Here is a 20,981-nt window from a genome sequence, read left to right on the forward strand (position 1 = left end):
ACACAGCAGATCTTTAAACTACATGGATCGATCTGATGCTGTGTCACGAACGACGCAGATGATTTACAAATCTACTCACACCGCGGGCGCTAGCTTTTTTTTTTTTTTTTTACAGAAACTTTATTGACAAAAAGTCTACGCATCACAACAAACCAAAGATTTTTAACAAACCCAGCAAAAACTGACAAGAACATTATAAAATTGGAAAATTTGTTTAAAAGAAACATGCAATTCTTCGGAATTTACTATGTAAAATACAGGACACATTGACCAGACTGTTTTAAATTGTAGCTAAAGTGTAGATGTTTTCTATCACTAAATAATAATGATCAGATTTATTTATCATTGGGCAAATTCATTTAGAAAGCACCATTAATATAGTAATTAATTACTTTTTATTCTGACCCTGACAGTGTTAATCTAATTTTTAGCATATTGGTAAAGTAGGTCTAGGTGAAGAAAGGTTCATGTATAATGTGTTCAGTGTCATGTACATATAAAGTATCCTACAGATACATTTTAGTACTAAGATTTTAAACCTTTAGACCGGTGTGTGTTAAAAAACTGAGAATCTTTTTTTGCCATAATGAGAATACATGTAGCGCGTTTAAATATGTCCCTAGGCGGATACCGTCGGACACCAGCGCTACAAACATTGATATGAGAACGACTGCATTCATTTTATTGTCATTATAGTTTAAACCTGTGAGATGTCTGTGTTGCGCAGAGCTAAAACATGGGAAATATCAGAGTCCGAGGACGAAACCGACACTGAGACAAAACCTGATGCAAACTGTGACGAGATCGGTCAAATAACAGTGAGCACAGACTTGAGAGACGATCAGGGTTCAGACCACCAGTGCCAATCCTTCTCAGACACCAAAACCAAGTCTGATCAAACGTGTGCTTTGTCTCCTCCGCGACCAAATGGTCCTGGCACACCGAGTCCTGCAAGGAAACGCCGGTCTAAAGAGGAGATAGAGGCGGACAGAGTGAAAGCCAAGGAGAGGAAGGAGGCGAGAGAGAAGCAGAGAGCAGCCAGAGCTCAGGAGAAGGAGGAGAGGAGACAGGAGCAGCTGAGGAGGAGAGAAGCTGCGGAAAACCTCAAAAGTCTCAGGCCGGAGAACTGCCTCAAGTGTCTGACTGTCTGCATCGATCCAGGTAAACAGGCTCACCTGCTGACTTCAGGTGCTGTCTGACATTTTACTTCCGTCAACAACTTGAGAAAGGTGATTTTTCTTCAACTGATGCTACAGAACACACATTGCATTGCACTTTAGAAACACACACATACACATATTCTGTATATAAGAGCCTAAAGGCATCATGGGACCAGTCTACGACTTCCAAAGCAAGGACATTAGGCTGAAACAACATATATACACACATTTGTTCGTCAGTAAACCGACTCACATTGTTCTCCAGCTCTTCTGCAACATGATGGCTCAGACATCTTGCTTGACACCCTGGCTGCTTTTGAGTGGAGGTATAGCATCGAGAGCCAGCAGCTTCCTCACAGCATCACCTGGACCAGAGGTTTACCTCAGGTAGACGCCTCACATTTCTTGCATCATCATACGTGTGCATATTGCTCCTACACATGGAGCATTGCACAGATCAGAAACCACATGTCCACATCTGAATATCTTCTTTATATTGTTATTATATTAAGTTGTCTTTATTAGTCATGTGTATAAAGGTAAATGCGTGCTTCATGGATTCATTTTATCAATTCCCTCGATCATCACATTTTCGTCTTTGACAGGGAGATGATGGCAAGGACGTGGTGGAGGAGGAGCAGGTGGTTCTGGTGCTGAGTCTGACAGACTTCATGGACATAGTCATCTCAGTGAAGAAAGTAAGCCAGCTTGTAAGGTTTGATACTTTAACTCTAACCGAGGTCTAAGTGATGAACTCCTTTGGGTCTTAAATACTGTATTTTGTTGTCTGCAGATGCTAGACAGTGAAGGGGAGGAGACACAGGTGGGGACTTTCCTCAGTCCTCTTTTGGAGTGTCTGAACCGTGATGCCAAGAAGGTGGTCACTCTCTTAGTGACAGACTCTCAGCCAGATTACAGGTCAGTGATTGTCTGTGATTATGGCCTATGATAGGCTGAGAAATACCAAGTTACAAAGTTACTGTTTTATTCTTGACTTTTATTTTTTACTTACCAACAGGATAAAGGGTTGTGGCGCTCATTTCCTAGAACAAACACTGCAGTTCAGAATGGGGATGGAAAATCTGGACATTGAAGACGTCGGTCTTAATCATTTCAGACTTTCACATTGAAATATCTACCATCATGTATGAGATATTATATTGAGGATTTGGTGCTGTCTTCTCTTCTCCCCAGGTTCTTGTGCACCTGCAGCTCTGCAAAAATATCTTGCTGGTTTTCCTGGATGGATGGGAGGAGGTCACTAACCATGTGTGTGCCGTCACCAAGGCTTTATCAAAACGCCCTTTTAAGTATGAACATAGTCAAGTTGTAGCCACATTGACAGAAAATCAAAGTTACTTTTAGACTTTCTGTAAATCCCTACAAATTTGTATTTTAACCAAATACACTTATTCCTTGAGTTACATGCAGTATATATTCCTGTCACTGATAAAATGTCCTTCAATGTCCATGCAGACTGCTGACAGAGCAAGCAGAACTGCCTTTCTGCGTGGATGGTTCTTGGGCCAGTGGGGTTCGGGTAGAAAGGGATGGCTCAGGGCTGATCCAAGTCTGGAGCAAACAGATCCAACAGCTGAACAGAGTTAGCCCTGTTGTAGCCTCCACTGTGACTGCAGCCTACCCGTCTCCTCAGCTGCTGCTGCAGGTACAGCATACCTGAGTGCGTCTCATGATGATCCTGTACAGTGGTGGAAAAAGTACTTAAAGCTACAATTAACTTAAGCCTGTTGTAGCACGAGACTCATGACATAGGACATTAAGACGAGTGCAAAAATACTGTTGCAAGTAAAAGAATGTCTCATTTCACATCAGTGAGTTACTGGATTATATTTGTGTTTATAATTTTTATGTTGCATCTGGTACAATAAGGCTTATTGTATTTTACCTGAAATGCTGCTTTTATCATCATGTTTTTTGAATCAAATAATTATAATTTTAATGACTTACTGTACTGATGGGTAGCTTGAAAGTGCAAAATGTGCCTTTGAGTAAACTTTGAGTAACTTAGTTGCCTATCACACTATGAAAATATTTTTTAATAGTTTTAAATTCCCATTTTTTCAGGCATACAAGAGTCTGGGGTCAGAAGAGGAGAGGAAAGGGCTACTGGCCAACCTTGTTGTGAAAGGCGGAGGCAAAGAGAGACGTATAGGACCAGAAATATCAGCCAGAGTTTACCGCTGCTTCACAGCCCACAACCCCCAGCTTGTCCTGGACTAAATTCAAAAACATGATGGATGGATGTCATTGTGCATGAACCTGGTTTCCAATGACACTGTTGATGTTTACAAGCTAAAACTATGCCTTTGACATCATGTTCACCCTCTAGAAAAACTATTTATAGACGTCTGAACTTTGCACGAATCAAGGAATAAAATATGTGAATAGAATATATTTAGAAAAAGAGGAATAAAATAAACTATATATTGTACATGCAAGATGTATTTCCAGGAGGAACTATGATATTTTTATTTATGCAAAAAATGGCCTATAAAATGAACTACACCATAACTTTTTATTTTTGTTTTATTTTATATAATTGCCAGAGTAAGAAAGTTCATAAACAAAGCGTAACTGTATATAGAAAAACAACAACAACAAATGAGTAGCAAATCCTTTTGTAAGCAAGAACAAAACCACTGTTAATAATCAAGCCAAATGCTGAAACACATTTACGTTAAGTCATTTCCACAGTATGAAAAGATTCCCCCGGAGTCTATCCCTGAGAATAACAAATGTACCCGTCACAAGATTTCCACACATTAGACCTTCCAAAGACAGTGAGCAGCAAATTGAAGTCAGAGCAGTACTAATGTACGAATGGCTCCTACTATCTCCAGTAGAGAAATGAGTGTGAATAACTCGGACGTCACTCTAGAATCTCAACTGCATCGAAAGTCTCCCACGCTACATTCTCACTCCCTTTTCCCCATACTTTTTACAAGGATATTTGAATAACACAAAACTGGTAAAAAGAAAAAAGAGGAGTAACGATACAATCAACCAATCGAAACAACCCACTCAAAAGTTGATTAAGAAATATGAGATAAAAGATGAGATTGCTCTTTTCTCCGTGATTTCCAAGAGGAGATGTTGATGGCAATGGTAGAATAGCTGTGTGCCACTTACACTTACAACTACGACTTGACTACAGGGTCATACCCAACGGCATCTTTTGCACTGGTGGTCCTCTGGCTCCGAGCAGCAGCTATCGTAGTCACTGCTGGGAGGAGTTGGAGGGCAGTGGCATGTGCAGGGTTGAGTTTGAGGTGATGTCTGACAAGGACAACAGCAAGGGATTGTGTCAGGGAGCGGACTGGTGCAGGGGCTTGGGGAGGCGCAGGCACTCAGGGTGGAATCTGGGCTTGGGACAGGACTAGGACTGGGACTTGAAGGCAGGCTCATCTCCTCATGGAAATCCTCAGGTAAATCATTGTGCTCCTCTGGGGTTTCCGGACTGCTGCTGAGGGTGAAGACCCAGCCCAGCTGTGCATGTAGGAGGGTGCGCAGGCCAGGGGGCAGTTCCAGGGCATTAGGAATGTCTGAACAGCAGGGCAACATTTGGCGGAGCCTGAAACAGCAAAGGTACTGCAGGGAGGTGGGCGTGTAGCAGGCACGAATCACCTTCATACTGCTCTTGGCTGCTGTGGAGCACACCATGGGGTAGAACTTCTTGTTCTGAAGTCTAGTGGCAGCAACACCTGTTGTAGCAGATACAGTCACAGAATGAAAAGGACTAAAAAACAGTTTAATAAAAGTGAGTATACAGTATAAGAAGTTTATAGGTCCTGCTTTAACTAAAGGGAAACACGCACCTATGTATTGTTGATTTTTATAGAAAGTCAGGGTACCATGCCAGGTGTCCAGGTGCACACCTATGATAGAGCCTTGGCCAAATCGAGAGGAGAACTTTACTTTGTCACCTTTGTGTTGAAGGTGGCCTTTAATCAGATATGGATGAGAAATGGGATTAAATGGGATGATATTTATATTTCCATACCTCTGAAGCCTCAAGGTCCAATGAATGAACCTAATCATCTAACCTGTGTATGAGAGCCCCCAGCTGTCTTCATCATGGCCCAGCAGGCTACCAAAGCTGTATTTGAACTTCTCCAGGTTCACCTCTGATGTTCCAATCCCTACCATCTACATCAATGGACCCAACAAAGAACAAAAAGATCAAAAGATGATACTCAGCTATCATCATTTCAAGACGAACAAACATTTTAAAAGGAGATTTAGGCCATGGCTAATATAACTCAATGATTACTCAAGGGATCGCTTCTCACCATATCAGTTCCATAGACAGGAGAGGTCATTTTGACTTCCCAGAAGTGTTGGCCATCTGCCAGCTCCTTCATGCCACGGATGGCAGCAGTGCCACAGCTGTAGTCTGAGTGGAAGTTCACCTTCCTGTTGTCACAGCTGAGGAAGGCTCCAGACGACTTAAAGTGCTCATCCCACACCCAGTCGAATCCTGAAGACACAACCAAACATTAACAGCTACACAGACTGGATAGTTACATTTTCATAACTTAGGTCAATAAGCAAATAATAACTTGTAGCAACTCAGTTTTTTTAAGCCTTGCTGATCAAACTAATGGAAGTAACAAAGCAAATTACATTATAGGTAATATGATTAATAGCTTTTATTACACTATCAAGGCGTTACATTACTTTATATATGTTTCCACCACACTAACTATATCCTGCTGTGTTCATATGGTTTCTGCTCACCCTGATCCTCCTCCCCACATAGGCAGTCACTGATGAGGCTGAAGCTGGGGTTGAGCGCTTCCTGCCGGTCACACTGGCAGAAAGAGTCCCCTGTCTCTGTCACTGTGCTGGGCAAAGCCACCGCCTCCGAGACAATCTGCGAACTGGCCATGTAATCCACCTCTAACTCCAAGTCAGTGATCTGGGTGACACAAACAGTATGTTGTAAGTCCAAAGACGTGGCTGTGGTCCAGGGCAGTTGGCTTGGTAGCAGGGAAAGGAATTAAATCCAATGGAGAGACTGGCAGAATTGTATTTAAGATTCCACTGGCAGCTGTGATCTTCAGTAAAAGAATAACGCTTTAGTAACAGCAAAAAAGTCCTAAGAGTCCTAGGTTGCCAAACCTGGAAAGGAAAAAGCACACTCCAACGTTGTCGTGTGCAAGAGCCAAATGAGAAACGTATCACTCGTGCCATGTTTTAAAGACTCAGCAACATAAACGTTTTCTTTGAAGCTGTTCATGATCCCTATTGGTTAGACAGTCATGTGTCAGTAAGTAAAATTAGACCCATTCCAAAAAGAGGTCTAGCCTCCTCTTCTTGCCTTTGGAGACCTGACCATATCCTATACACAACTATTTCAAACTGGACAGTCTCTGTGGAAAACTACTGGCATTCATGTAGAAATATTATTGGCTTACTTCATATGTGGTCTTCTCTTTAAATGTCTCACCTATTGTAAAGACAAAAACTTTGGTTTTAGGTATTTCTACTAGAGATTATTGTCTCTTTCTTCCATATTTACATTTATTCTGAATATTCGACAGCACAATCTGATTTCTACTTTTCCTGCTTACTTCCCAGTTCATATTTAACCCATTTTCCTCTCCAAACACCAATGGCTCACCTGTGTCATTATCTGACCTTCACGCTCCTCTGTGTCCGATGTCTGGATCACTGCCAGGGTGTCTGTCTCTTGCCGGGTTTCGCTCCAGGCCAAATGTCGAGCCCGGCCGTTCCTGCCTCTTCTCAACATGGCAGCTTTGTAGATAGCAGACCCAACACCTTATGTTCAGCTAGCATCTGTACATTAGGCTGCTCTTCTGTTTATGTCAAGTAAGGACAGCATTGATGTCTTAGTTCACCGCTTCCTGTTCTTTTATTTGTTATTAGATTAATTTTTAAGACACACCTATACACTGTATATGATTGCACATTTACAAAGGCTAACAGTCTGGGAGTCAACAATCGGCTCACAAAGCTGACAAAGGCTTTTGGGAAATAACAACATAGTGCTTTGGCAGAGTCTGAGTTATGCTGCTGTGCTCAAACAAATACAAAATATCCTAAACTACTGAGCAGAGTGAAAAATCGTATGTTGTATGGTTTATTTCCCCTCCAAAAAACTGACAATGAAACAAAAGAAGGCAAATTAAAGGTGTGAGCAACCTTTACATTCTTTCCATGTCTCACAAACTTGTTGGGCAACTAAACTAAGGTCAGTTAGAAGTGTAAATAGAAAACCCTATAGCCCCCTATCTTTGTTCTACAGCATGTTCAGTGCCCTCATTCACCTTTACCTTCCTTATCAGCTCTTAAATTCTGCAGGAAACTGAAATATATCCATTTGAGGCCATACAGGCCAGACACCTACACACTGCTCTCTGTGTGTTACTTTGCCTACTGTCCCATATGTCACATTTGGCAGCAGGAGGTGTTTCCATGCACTAGTTTAACCTTTAAACCCAACCCTCTGCATCGCCACTGTGGCAGCACTTTAGCTGGCCTTATCAACAGCAAGACAAAACAGATAAAAGTACCTGACCTAGTGACTACAACGTGTACCAACAATGAACCACAATATTTAATATCTTTAGGTTTACACGTGAACTGAAATGGACTGTCACAATCAAGACGTCTATACATTCAGTGGAATTGATGGAGTTGATGCAGTTCCATTTATGACAAGGACATGATATTAATTCTGCATCTAAACATCTTGTACTGATACAGCATGTAATAACATGAGCATAATTCTTACATGTATGTATTTGGTACATTTCGGTACTGGGTTTAATTTTAATAGAACTGATTACTGTTCTCTTATCTGTATTGAACTATGTACCACATTCACACCCTGAAGCCATTACAATCAACTCCTCTATTTACAGTGGTTTTGTTTTTGCAGAAAGTAAAACTGTTTAAAACAAAAACACAGTTGACAAATTGAATTTCCAATGACCTGCTACAGGTCGAGCTGATAGCATGTATTGGTTAACGCAAACACTGAACACAGCAGCTGGTAACTGCTCTGAAAACAGGTGCAGGAGATAACTACCAGTGATTTAAATTAGTTAGTCTGGAGCTAGTCTCACTTTAATTGGGCTTTACCCTACATACTGTAAACACATCATCTGGACAACCCAGTCAGGATGAACTACAGTAACTTCGTCAGCCAATATGCTGAGGCCTAATATATGAATGCTGTGACACTGATATGAATGAACTGTGTTTAAAATACTAAATACTGAAAATCTTTCTGTTGTAAAATCAAGTTACCTAGAGTTTACATGTTTAAGCAAATAACTCTCCTCCTCTATTCTCTAGACAATGTAGCAATACTATCAGTAATTCTTATTGTAACTATTGTAGATAATAATAATACACAGCAAATGTCTGTATGCTGAGCAAGTCTCCCATCACAACACCAACAGTGCAGTAGGAATCCGTGTATTTTTTAGAAGCAGCTGTGCTCTTACCTTACTGTAGTCTTCCTGTACACTGTCTTGCAGTGGCTCATTTAAATGTCTGTGTGCGACTGTGTTACAGCTGCTGTTTGCACAGCGTTTCTCTGTCCTACTTCTCAGAGGGCTGTACGTAAACAGTGCTTGTCCACGCCCCCATCCTGTGCTTATTGGATAATACCTATGTTGGGGGGAGGGTTTTATGTTAATTATGTTAATTCACTTACAATTAGCGCCAGTAAACGGGGGTAAAGATGATGTGGAGGTATGTCTGGTGTGCTGACTTGATACTAACATATGAATTCTTAATTTTGTACTTTTACCACCTGGAATCATTATTCTCCACCAGCCAATGACATTTAACCTTCAGTGTGCCACATACTTAAAACATATTTTGCTTATATTTTTTAGGCGACTGTTATTTGGTTAGAATTATACATGCACAGAGCTGACTTTTAAAAACCTGATGACGTGAAGTACGTGAAGGATTTGTGACATCACAAATATTTTGGAAGCTGGGTGTCGAGGTAAATTAGTTCGCACTTAAACTTTCAAATAAAAAATTATTTACATATTCAAAGTCCTCTGATGAGTAGATGTGCTTTTAGGAATTATGCTCTTAAGGATTTGTGGTCTTTGAATGCACCATGTCGCCTATTGGTGACCCTGTCAAGGAGGCGGGGCTTAAGTGCAAGATCTGCTGTGTTATTTGCTAGATCGTGCGTGACGACAAACGGAAGTACTTTATGTTTGTGTAGTGTGCATGTTGAATGTAGCTCGAAATCAAACATTATGGAACAAAGTAATGGTAGGTTGAATTTAGTAGAGTATGTATTCGTTTTTACTGTTAGTTTATGTTTATGTTCATGCTAAGAGATGGCAGCTGACAGATGATTGTTTGGTAACAGTCAAAGGCAGTATGACTTAGCTAACAGGCTAGCAGAAGCTAAGTGGAAATCAGCTGAAGTTCTTTTAAAAATGTCTAAAATTGTTAAGCTACAGGTGCCTGAGCTGAACGTGGAGACGCAAACAATGATAAATAAGACACAAAAAAACTTTTACATACTTAATAACGTTGACCATTTAAATAAGGAACACCAACCTCTTGTAGATTGAACTTGTGTCCTCAGAAACGTGACCCCGGTCTCAGAGACTATGACGTCTGCTGTGACACTTGTACCATTATTACTGCAGGTTAAGGTTTATAAACAACATTTAACGGATGTTTTTTTTCTTCTACTTTTCACATGAGATGGGAACCTGGCTCAGGTGCAGCATGTTGTGTTGGTCCTGTCTGGGAAGGGAGGTGTGGGGAAGAGCACCATCACAACTGAGTTAGCCCTGGCTCTCAGACATGCTGGAAAGAAGGTCAGCTTACAGACTCCTGTGTGCACAGTGGAACCCCAGATATGCTGACACTCAAATACATGATAACTGAAAAACTGTGTTCACCAGGTTGGTATCCTGGATGTTGATCTGTGTGGGCCCAGTATCCCCCGCATGCTGAGTATGGGCCGGCCTGATGTGCACCAGTGTGACTCGGGATGGGTGCCAGTCTACACAGATGCCCAAAAGAGCCTCGCCCTCATGTCCATTGGTTTCCTGCTGGAGGACCCAGATGAAGCAGTGGTGTGGAGGGGACCTAAAAAAACAGGTAGGGTTGCCTGTTCTCCACTATTGGTCGAACATATAGCAGTTATTATCATGAACAACAATCAACGTCTGCTCAACATCTTTTCTGTCTTTGAATGTGTTCTCACGCAGCTTTGATCGGCCAGTTTGTGTCAGACGTAGCATGGGGAGAGCTGGACGTGCTGCTGGTGGACACACCACCAGGGACGTCTGATGAGCACTTGGCGGTACTGGAGAACCTCAAGAAACACAGAGTGGACGGGGCTGTTTTGGTCACCACGCCACAGGTACGCACAAGACTAGACGCAACTGTACATAGGGGAAGGAACACAAAATAAAACTGATCACACGAGGAAACCACGAAGGTTTACAGAGAAATACGCAGTTTAATTAATCAATCAATCAATTTTACTGAGCATGTTTTCTATTTAGCGTACTTTCTCTCATTGCTGTCTGTGTACATAGAAAGCTTCCAAAATGAATAATGGCTTGTAGCAAACGTGTATTCTGTTAAATGAACACATCCACACTCATTGGGTATCGGTGGGACAAAAAACATCAGGTTTGCAAGGATGTTTTCTTACCAAACAGCAGGTTGGTCGAAACGTTACAATAAACTTTGTGGGACCTTGTTTTTTCAGTGTATTGATCATTTATTTTTTTACACTCAGCAATCCCTCCAGTCAGTTGCTGAGATTATCATTACTATTCATAGTACTCATTAGTAATCGATCATTACTAGAATTTAGACTGAACACTAACTACAAACAAATATAGGTGGATGACATGCAGTGACAGTTGGCCTTGTGTTGCCTACAGGCAGTATCTACAGGGGATGTAAGGAGAGAGATCACCTTCTGCAAGAAGACCGGTGTACCAATCCTGGGCATTATAGAGAACATGAGTGGCTTTGTGTGTCCCCATTGCTCTGTGAGTACATTTTCATACAGTTATTTGGACAATTCACATGTGAAATATGTATCAATTATTCCAAAGGACATTTGTAATTACAGAAACACTCCAACATTGATGGATATAATATATGGTCTACAAATTAACCTTTTATAAATATGCACTTTATTAGTCCCTCAAAAATACACAGTTTATAAATCCTCTGTCTTTTCAGGAATGCAGCAATATATTCTCAAAGGGCGGTGGTGAAGAGTTGGCCAAACTTACTGGATCAGTGTTTCTAGGTGAGATATTGAGGATTTAATTAAATGCAATGTTACCTTGCAGCCACAAGGTGTCATGAGTGCATATCACTTCTCACCCACTACTCATGTCTTGGGTCTGGGGTAGAGGCTCTGTTTGTTTTCCAACTCTTGTCTCATGTTGCTTATTAATCTGTATTTTCAAATTGTCAAATCAACTGTCGCCTGCTTTGTGTGCCGCTCGACCTACTAAGTAATGATGCTTTTCTCCCTGAGGCTGTGACATGCCAGGAAATAAGACTGAATAACTTATTCTGTTTATTTTGTTGTTTCTCCACATTTGACAGGTCATTTTCCCTGAACAACCATTTGGTTTTCTACTATCGATTATCATTAATTAAATTACTTGAGGGCGCTATTTTGTGGCCTAAGGTCCCCTTGAGTAATTTCTCAGTGATGATGATGTGAAAACAAGTTTTGGTGAGATCAGTAATCAACACTATCTTCTCCATTCCAGGTTCTGTGCCCTTGGATCCTTTGCTAAGTGGAAGTATAGAGGAGGGTAAAGACTTCCTGCAGTCATTTCCAAACAGTGCTACCTTCAGTGCTATCAGTAGTATTTCTCAGACTCTGCTCAACAGCCTCCAGACAGCTTGAGCCATGAGATTCATTTGATCTGGAAAACACATTTTATTTGTGAAAAGTATAAGTCAATGTAGTAATTTGCATTTTGTTATGTACAGTTACATAAATAATTTCCTGGTTATCTTTCTTTAAAATGTGTCTGCCGTTAGTACAATACTGGCCTTGTGTGCTTATCTTTTAACACTTGTGTTGTAGTTCTTGAGGCGTTAACCACAGTGTGAAGCAGTAATGAGCTCTCACTAGAGAGAAAGAGGAAGCAGTGATAATAGTAATTCAACTGAGTTTTTTTTACATAGATTTTGGGGACACAGCTTTGTGATAGAAAATGAAAGTCGTGCTGCTTGTACTTCACATGTGAACAGTGAAACATGGTACTGAAAACACTTCATTTAGTTTGGAAGCCAGTCAAATCTAAGATGAAATCTTTTTTAATTTGGTTGTGAAAGCATTCATGTCAACACATCAGGACAACTTCAATACCAGTTCTAATACAGGATTGTAGATTGGCAATTCAGTAGCTGTAGTCAGCAGCAGTTCCATTTTCAGAAGACAAACTCCACATCACATCAGACCAGTTCTTGCAATAAACTAAGCAAAACCTGCACTCTGACCTCACAGGATTCCTGCTGCATGCTACATGTGCTACCAAAAAGTAATCTTCTTTCTCATGCCCTTTATACTTTTCTGTGGGAGGAATTCAATACATTTGATCTGGATTAAATCTTCTGAAATTGCCCTGCAACAAAATGCTGAAACTTGTGCAGGGTTGTAATGGCTGCAATGTAGAAGAGATGAAATACAGTCACTGATGAGAAGGAAAAGAGGGAGCAGGTGAGTGATCAAGATGGAGAGGACATGAAATTTGTAAATTACACTTGTGAGACCCAACACGGGGCACACACATCTTTAATGCAAACAACAGTACAACAGGAAAAAACACTGAAGTTTGAGAATGTTTGCGTAATGATTAGAATACAGCTACACACAAAACTCCCACTCCACCAGCAACATACTAAAGGCAATCTTAATTTTTTTTAACCAAGAATTACATCCAGAGGAATTCCAACCACTTATCACAATTAACCCACAATGCATGAAATCTATCTATAGAGATATTTATATGTCTGTATATATGTATAATAAATCCTGGGGGAATTAAAGACTTTGTTGCATTAAACAGTTCAATGAATATTTTTTTATAAATAAAAGTCAGTGGAAGAAAATCTTAAGTCCATAACCATTTCTCTTTACAAATAGATCCTCACGATTAATGCAGTAATTGTGTCAACCCCCCCCCCCCCCAGTTGATATTGGAGATGAAAAAAGCAGTGCGGCCCTTTGCTCTGTTCAAGAGCTGCCTCAGCTGATCTCAAGGCCTGAAATAAGTGGTGGGATAAAGGAATCTTCATCATACAGTTGTTTTGAACACACACGCACACACACAAGACAGACAAATCACTACATAGCGCATTTACAAGTTGACTATCAAATTGGGACAACTGTACACATTGTTGATATAAGACCATATTTATGGAGCCATTTTAAATTCATTTGTTCCCCACCTTCACTTCTTTCATCTTGTCTGGCAGACATTTTTACAATTTTTTCCCCGTTTTACACTTTCTCCAGCAGCAACAACATAAAGGACAGATCTTGTAGTGGAGGTGTTTATTTTGTGGAGAGAATGAGGGCAACGATAAGCCCATAAAGCCCCAAGACCTCAGCAAAAATCAAGATGAGGATCATGCCCACAAAAAGCCTCGGCTGTTGAGCTGTGCCCCTCACTCCTGCATCACCCACAATGCCAATTGCGAAGCCTGCTGCCAGCCCGCTCAGGCCCACACTCAGCCCAGCTCCCAGGTGGAGGAAACTCCTGCGCACACACACAGACAGACAGTGTTTGTTAATACGAGGACTGGACAATCTAGGTTTACGGTTTGAGTAATTGACAAATGTTTTATTAAAACGTGAAAGTCACAAAATCTTATTTGTTATGATTGTACAGTAAAGGCTGAAGGTGTTAGAGTCCGGAGTCCCAAGTAGAGTCTGTCTGCTGCTGCTTTTTATCCAACTGCCTGTTTAACCATTACCTAGCAATATTTTAACTGATCTGAGAACAGACCTGTGAAGAATGTACCTTTGTACACTTATTTCTTCCAATAAAGTAGTCACAGCCCATTATAAATATTCACATTTTAACATCTAATTATGTCTCTAAAATTATGTTACTCTCCAAAAACTTTTAACATTTAACTTATACCTTCTTAGGTTATTTCATTCAAAGTGCAGTCAGGAAAAATGTCCTGAGCATGTGCAGTGATGTGACAAGACTGAAACTGCAGTCAGACCGTTTAACCACAGATTACATTGTGATTAAGACATTTAATGCAGCACTGATCTATAATTGACTGAGTTAGCAAAGTTACGTCAGGACTGTGGCAACACAGATGGAGCTGGGAAGAAAAAACACAACTTTGACATTAGGCTTTCTACCAGGCTTAGAAATAGCTGGGCCATGTTACCACTGATTAGGACCAACTAAATTACACTTTCCTACTCTTTTACTTCAGAAAACAAACCTGGTCTGTAGAAGTGAGTAGACAAATAAAAAATAAACAAAAACAAAAAAAGGAGACGACATAAATGTTCAGCCCTCCTTAAAAATTCGACATGTGAATATGCAACAGGTCAACTGAACTCACTTATAGAGAGCGAGTTCCGACGAAATGTTGTTGGCAATCAACACTGCTACTACCAGGCCGTAGATGGCTATGATACCCGCCATGACCACAGGGATGATAGACTTCATGATGAGCTCTGGCCTCATCACAGACATGGCGGCGATCCCTGTACCGCTCTTGGCTGTGCCATAGGCTGCTCCTAAGGCTGGTAAAGAGAGAGAAGATAAATTCAGTTAAATCAGCAAACACTAGTGTACACACTACAGAGCAAGTTACACTAAGCTAGCACACTGAGAAGAAACCAGGTGGAACAGCTGAATAATGAAGCAGAAGTGAAATAAGAGATGAAGCAACAATACAACAAGTACAATTTCTCTTCCCCTTAAAAAAAAATCCAGCATGGCTCTACTTGGGGAATCCAGCATGTGCTTTAAGGGAAGTAAGAGATTATTCTTTCTGACGCCAAGACTATATAACCAAAAATCAGCCTTGTGAGAGTCTCTTCCCCTCAAACTACTTTAGTGGTTATAATTATAAAAGTGACCCTGCCAGACAGCTGCACAGTTGTAAATGAAAATGGCCCTATAGGCTTTAGCGAACAGCTGCTGACGTCACGAGGTAGGATGTCATGCCTCTGGTCCACTCCAACCTCTGGCCAGTATCAATGTAATGTGACAGGGAAGGAAGAGCACAACAAGCTTAATCAGCACACTGGTTCAATAGGCCCCAATGCTGAGGAGATAGCTCAGTGCAACCTACATCACACACAAGCAAGCCTATCGCAGGACAGTGCGTCATTACATTACATCACTAAAGCAATGCAATGGCTGTGAGGTGACACTGACAATAAAGCATCCAATTCAATATAGTGGTTCATAAGTTACAATTATATGGATTGTCATTCCAGCAGAACGAAATTTACAGATTTTTTAATTTTTATCTTACTGCAATTTGAGATATATCCACATACATATCACATGTAGGAGCCACTCAAATCTGGTTGTTACCAAGTCATTTTGGAATGGCTGTAAAAATGGGCACAAAACAACCACAAGCTCAGACACACGTACTGATCACACCATCCCACTGGCATATAAACGTTGACCTAGCAATGTATTTTTCTTGGCTCTTCATAGCCAACACACTAATGATGATTTAATCTGAAAAGTCTCTTGGGATCTCATCTTTGATGACAGCTTTGTGTATACCGCCTGAGGTGCCCTGCCCCGTTTGCTCATTTCTTGGGAATAAGTGTAGAGCAAGCCTGGACATAGTACTGGTTACCTCCATATTTTAGCTAAGAGGCTTTCTGGCAAGTGGCTATAGAGATAGACAGGAAGACAATATTAGCCAATCTTCAAATGTGCACAGGGAAGTCTGCCACACACTCAAACAACAAATGTTTCATTTATCTCAGACTGGTACCATCAATACAAGCTTAAATCACTCCCGCTAAACTGATGTGTCTGAGTAAAGCTGGGCACTGTTCTTGCAAGCTCTGACAAACACACACACACACACACACACACAAGACCATTTCACTTTTCATTTTGACCGTGTAAAAGCTAAACTAAAGTAAATTCTTTAAATCTAACAAATGACAAAAGACAACCTATCACAGAAGTCCAGTATAAAAACTGCTGCGGCGTGACAAAGGAGAGATGATAAAAGTAACATGGGAATCCTTGAAAACTGTCATTCTGCTCTGATGATTAAAGGTTTGATGTGTGCCAAAGTGACTTCTGCAGTTGTGCGAAGGCACAACCTCTGAGTTTTAATCCTAATCTCTTTCAGCTTAGGTAAAGAGCTTTCACCCCTTTTCTTTTTTCCTTTCTATAGAATATTTGATGCTATGGGAGGATCCTGTGATGTCTTGTGATGTCAGAGCTGGAGGTGCCTATAGCAAGGGACGATCTTGTATAGAAAATGCCTGTGCAATAAACAGCAGATGTGGGTGTGGGTTAATGAGGAAGCACTGGGTTTGAAGGAGCACATGACATGAAAATTAGGAAGGTTACAGTGATACAACCTTTTCCAGTCTTTCAAAACAAAAGTAAGAGTAAAAATGATGAGTAATGCCAATTAATCTACTGCATCAGAAGAAGGCTAAAGCATACATGCTGCCACCAATTCAATTTTGAAATGGAGAGGAAAGGTGGATCTTAAATTGTAGTCAACTCCAGTATGACCCATGTTGCTTGTCCAGGAAATAAGACTACTTTTAAAAAAAAAGTGTCAAAAACATAAAAAAAAAAAAAGCAGCAGTTTTTGGGATCCAAGCCAGCAGCTGCAGGAGACTCAGTGAATCCATTGTGCTTTGCACAGCCCTCTCAGTTAAAATCCTCCTAAAAGCTCCCATAAAAAATTTAAAATAAAATAATAGATGTTATAATTTATATTATATGTGATCAATCTAAATTATTATTAAATAATAAATTATAACTACATCTACATCTAAAAGTGAATTTTTGGTGTGTAGGTCTAGTTTTGAAAGAGTAGAGAAACCAAACTGCTGCAGGGCAGAGCTCATGTGAATGATGGTTCTAGTCTTTTGAGTAAGGACACCTTGTGAGTGTCACCTGTTCTAAGCCAGGCAGCCCTCACAATCATCACCATACTAAAACAATGCAGCATCACCTGACACCACAAGATCACAGCAACTTATAACCTGTTCCAGAAAATGGTCAATTACGGTTCGATAACTTAATTTTTTCCTGTTTATTAGAACAAGTCTGAAATTTTACAGCATCTCCTTGCATAAGAATGGAATCACTTTTGGTGGTTGACCGCACAGCGTGCACAAGATAGTTTTCAGTACCTCCCAAACCAATCAGCATAAGATCTTTTAAGCCAAATCAAGTGCCCACATCCATCATGCTGCAACAAACCCTTATTTGTGTAAGAATGATCTTCTAGGTAATTCTCTAGCTGTTCCTCCCCTACCAGCACAGACTAGTAGCTCTTCTAGCCCCAGTGGTTAACACTGCCACAATGCTTACGTTTATCCTTGCTAAAAAGCAAACAGGGTTGGCTCTGCCACTCAATCAAGGCATTGCCATTTAGGATGGACAAATGACACTGGATTATAAAACTTAAATGGCAAGCCAAAAAATGACTGCTGAGATTTCCCACTGCTGTGCTGCCCAAACACATATATTCAAAGACATATTAAAACATTGCTCTCACTAGCTAACCATGGGAATGTACTGGAACTGGAATATAATGTAACAATAATAAACTAGGAAACTGTCCATAAAGCAAGCATGACCAATTATGAAACAAGACAGTCAAAGTTCCCTTTCTGTGACACTTCCCATTTACTACGCAAAAATGCTAAACCGTGTTATTGTCTTTTGTAAAATACATTTTTCTATGAACAAATTAACTTTTCTATTAATATTAACATAGTCTACAAGATCAGGGGCCAGATGGCAACTTCAAGTCGGAGCTCTCGTCATGTGATAATCATGTGACCCTGGATCATACCCCTGAGCAGTAAGGAAGTTGGCCAGCTGATCATTGCTTCCAGTGGCTATTAAAAAAAAAAAAAATCAGCAAAAGATAACTACCATTAAATGGCACGCCATGGATTACACTTATGTTAAATTGTTGCATAACAACATACAATCGTTAATTCAATTTTAATGCCACAGGTTAAATTAACACCCAGACACCCTACATGCAGTACGGTGGCATCCTGTAGAAAAGGTGCTAATGCAATCAAACTACAGACGAGTCTGGTGACGAGCAGATCACTGTGTGAGGGTAAATGGAAAACATTTAAACATTTTAAATATTAGTTAATCAACAAACACCACTTCAGTCAGCCTCAGGACCTGTGTCGTCCTTTCAGTTCAGGGTTTAAAGAGACGTGTAACGTTAGCTACAAAACCGACCTGAGCTAACTTGAAAGCCAACTTATAGACTAGTCGTCATTAGCTAACTACCTTGTCTTGACTAACTTTAACGAGGTTTGTCGTTGAGTCATAAAGATTAGCAGCCCTGGCTAACTGTACTGACTAGTAGTAAGTAAACATTAACATGTTAAGGTTAAGAATTCAGCTCAGGATTAGCATTGCACTGCATCGTTAACGTTAGCAAGGCGACTTTAATGTGAGCTTCAGAGATGCACTATGGTGGAAAATTCAAAGCGGCCTGTTGGGAATGACATAAATGCAAACTGGGTTAGCAACAAATGCACATAGTGACATTTTGTAAAATAAAAATGGAGAGGTTATGGTGCGATAGTTACCGCTGAAAACCATAGCCGAGGAGGCACCCATCACGGCGAAGAACGAAGAGTACTCGGGGGGGGGCAGTCGTCGACATTTTTTCCTCACGATATATAAAATTTAGCTAAATATACAAAATTAATTATTAAGAATAAGTCAAAAAATCGAACTTCGCGAAACCCGTCGAAGGCCACAGTTTTAAAATGCACAAGCGAGAACACCAGGAACCATCTGACCGCCTCACCAGCACTGTAAACGGCACAGTCACGACTCTTCGGATAAATACCCGGCGCAGCAGCACAAAATGGCGAAGCGGAAAGAGTCACCTGACTGGGCGTACGGGCTAAACCTATCGTCCGCTGTGCGGGGGGGGGGGCGAGGCAGTAAAACAAAGTTTGATAATGATGTACTCTGCGATACAACGCGTTTATGAGCGACGAGTGATTTAAAAACATATTTCTTATTCCACACACAATAACTATGAAGTGTATATTCTAGTTTCGTTCTTTAGTCTTTCAAGAGGCGCCCCTATCGGACTTCATTTTGGTGTGCTCCGCTGCAGGCTTTCCCCTTTGATATGTACGAGTTCACCCTTCACGAGCAGGAGAGGATGAAATGATGGAGGGAGCCAAGAGGATGGAGGCAGTGTTAATCTGAAGCTGATGTAGCAGCTATAAAGAAGGAATATATTTAAATAAAACATTTCAATACATTATGGTGCAATGAGGCTCATGTGACCTCCTCAAAAAAACAAAAATTCCCAAGTTTCCAAATGTGCAAACATGTCTGTCTGGTTGCAGCAGGGCCACCCCATGTAGCAGAGAGTGGTTGGCAGTCAGCTGTGATATTCAGCATCGTGAGAGAGTTTGAGGCTTAGTGTGTATGCTTGAGAGTATGTATGGCAGGGGGGAGGGAGAGCAGAATACCCCTCCGCCCTCCCCCCCCTTTTCCATTTTATGGCTCCCAGCAAGTGCAGGCACAGAGATCCAGAAGGGGAAGTGGCGAGGGTCGAGAGAGCTCGGACACCACAGGAGAGATGAAGCGAGCGCGTGTGTGTGAGTCACAGAGAGCTTTGCAGTGCCTCCTCCTCCTTCCATCCCCTCCATCCTGCTCCATCTGCATTGCCTTGTCTAGTCAGCACCAGAGAAAGACCCCATCCCCCCCCCACCCCATTTCACAGTAAAGCCCCTTTACTCGTGATGCAATTCCTACTGTACATCACAGGCCTCTTCGCTTGGATAACATGTTACTCTGGCTGGCAAATGTAACGTTGCATGACGGGTGTGCGCGGTGATGCATTTCTAACATAAAGGTCACAACTAAATGAGATTAGATGGTTTTTCACTTTGATCTCTCCAGGAGTCCTTTAAGTGGACAGGCGTACAGCCTTCCCCGTTCAGGTTGGATCATGATGTTCCTGTCCGAGATATTTACTCAGCAGACGATTTGCAACCAGCTCATTTTGCAACATACAGTAATACAACACCCAACATGTCCACATTGTGTCCATCCACCGTAAACACAGAACGGAAGACAACAAAGATGAGGTGAATGCTCTTGTCCTTGAGGGGCATTATTCAGTGTCATTCAATGCGTTGTAAGAAGAAGGGAAGACAATGACGAGCGCTCCTTAAGATACAATGCTGTTTAAGGAAGGAAAACACTGTGAGAAATTCTCACGGACACAATTTCATCAATATACTCATATATTGAAGATTTGTTTTTCAATGGCTTAAGCACAGTATAATGGTAAAGTAAATATTTCACAGTTCAATTTAAGTCAGCAAGATCCTCCATGTTTCAGTGGTTCTGGGACTGTGGGATTTGAGCAGACTAGGATACAGTTCTACAGAGACTGACACACTGCTTAAGATTGGACTGGAATTTAAATAAAGGAAGTCACTGAGCTCAGACGCTCCCTTTGCATTTTCCCCTACGGGCTGGTTTCAGCATGTGACCAGCAACTCTGCCTTTCGTTCTTACGGGGAGATGAAGA

The 20,981-nt window shown here is 41.1% G+C and overlaps 4 protein-coding genes across 6 annotated transcripts; 2 read left to right on the forward strand and 2 right to left on the reverse strand.

The window, feature by feature from the left end:
* Window positions 1-684: 684 nt before the first annotated feature.
* On the forward strand, window positions 685-3,692 carry LOC113156152 (probable crossover junction endonuclease EME2). 2 transcript variants are annotated; one of them, XM_026351098.1, is made up of 8 exons: window positions 685-1,161; window positions 1,426-1,547; window positions 1,766-1,870; window positions 1,954-2,078; window positions 2,179-2,257; window positions 2,355-2,470; window positions 2,637-2,826; window positions 3,246-3,692. In XM_026351098.1, the coding sequence occupies exons 1-8, from the start codon at window positions 711-713 to the stop codon at window positions 3,399-3,401; spliced, it is 1,344 nt and encodes a 447-aa protein (XP_026206883.1). In that variant the 5' UTR covers window positions 685-710; the 3' UTR covers window positions 3,402-3,692. The 2 variants fall into 2 exon arrangements, with proteins under 2 accessions (XP_026206883.1, XP_026206884.1); XM_026351099.1 differs by having other exon boundaries at window positions 1,766-1,858.
* Window positions 3,693-3,715: 23 nt separating this feature from the next.
* spsb3b (splA/ryanodine receptor domain and SOCS box containing 3b) lies at window positions 3,716-8,736 on the reverse strand. 2 transcript variants are annotated; one of them, XM_026351104.1, is made up of 7 exons: window positions 8,657-8,736; window positions 6,805-6,938; window positions 5,919-6,099; window positions 5,471-5,658; window positions 5,225-5,327; window positions 4,997-5,122; window positions 3,716-4,882 (listed from the first exon to the last, which is right to left on the reverse strand). In XM_026351104.1, the coding sequence occupies exons 2-7, from the start codon at window positions 6,931-6,933 to the stop codon at window positions 4,338-4,340; spliced, it is 1,272 nt and encodes a 423-aa protein (XP_026206889.1). In that variant the 5' UTR covers window positions 6,934-6,938; window positions 8,657-8,736; the 3' UTR covers window positions 3,716-4,337. The 2 variants fall into 2 exon arrangements, with proteins under 2 accessions (XP_026206889.1, XP_026206888.1); XM_026351103.1 differs by having other exon boundaries at window positions 6,805-7,000; window positions 8,657-8,722.
* Window positions 8,737-9,381: 645 nt separating this feature from the next.
* Window positions 9,382-13,788, forward strand: nubp2 (nucleotide binding protein 2 (MinD homolog, E. coli)). Its single transcript, XM_026351127.1, has 7 exons — window positions 9,382-9,449; window positions 9,894-10,009; window positions 10,097-10,295; window positions 10,406-10,560; window positions 11,093-11,203; window positions 11,400-11,469; window positions 11,945-13,788. The coding sequence occupies exons 1-7, from the start codon at window positions 9,434-9,436 to the stop codon at window positions 12,082-12,084; spliced, it is 807 nt and encodes a 268-aa protein (XP_026206912.1). The 5' UTR covers window positions 9,382-9,433; the 3' UTR covers window positions 12,085-13,788.
* atp6v0cb (ATPase H+ transporting V0 subunit cb) lies at window positions 13,741-19,258 on the reverse strand. Its single transcript, XM_026351142.1, has 3 exons — window positions 19,006-19,258; window positions 14,775-14,958; window positions 13,741-13,945 (listed from the first exon to the last, which is right to left on the reverse strand). The coding sequence occupies exons 1-3, from the start codon at window positions 19,034-19,036 to the stop codon at window positions 13,741-13,743; spliced, it is 420 nt and encodes a 139-aa protein (XP_026206927.1). The 5' UTR covers window positions 19,037-19,258.
* Between the last annotated feature and the right edge of the window lie 1,723 nt (window positions 19,259-20,981).

This window comes from Anabas testudineus, chromosome 19 (genome assembly GCF_900324465.2).
Source record: "Anabas testudineus chromosome 19, fAnaTes1.2, whole genome shotgun sequence".
Lineage (NCBI taxonomy): Eukaryota > Metazoa > Chordata > Actinopteri > Anabantiformes > Anabantidae > Anabas > Anabas testudineus.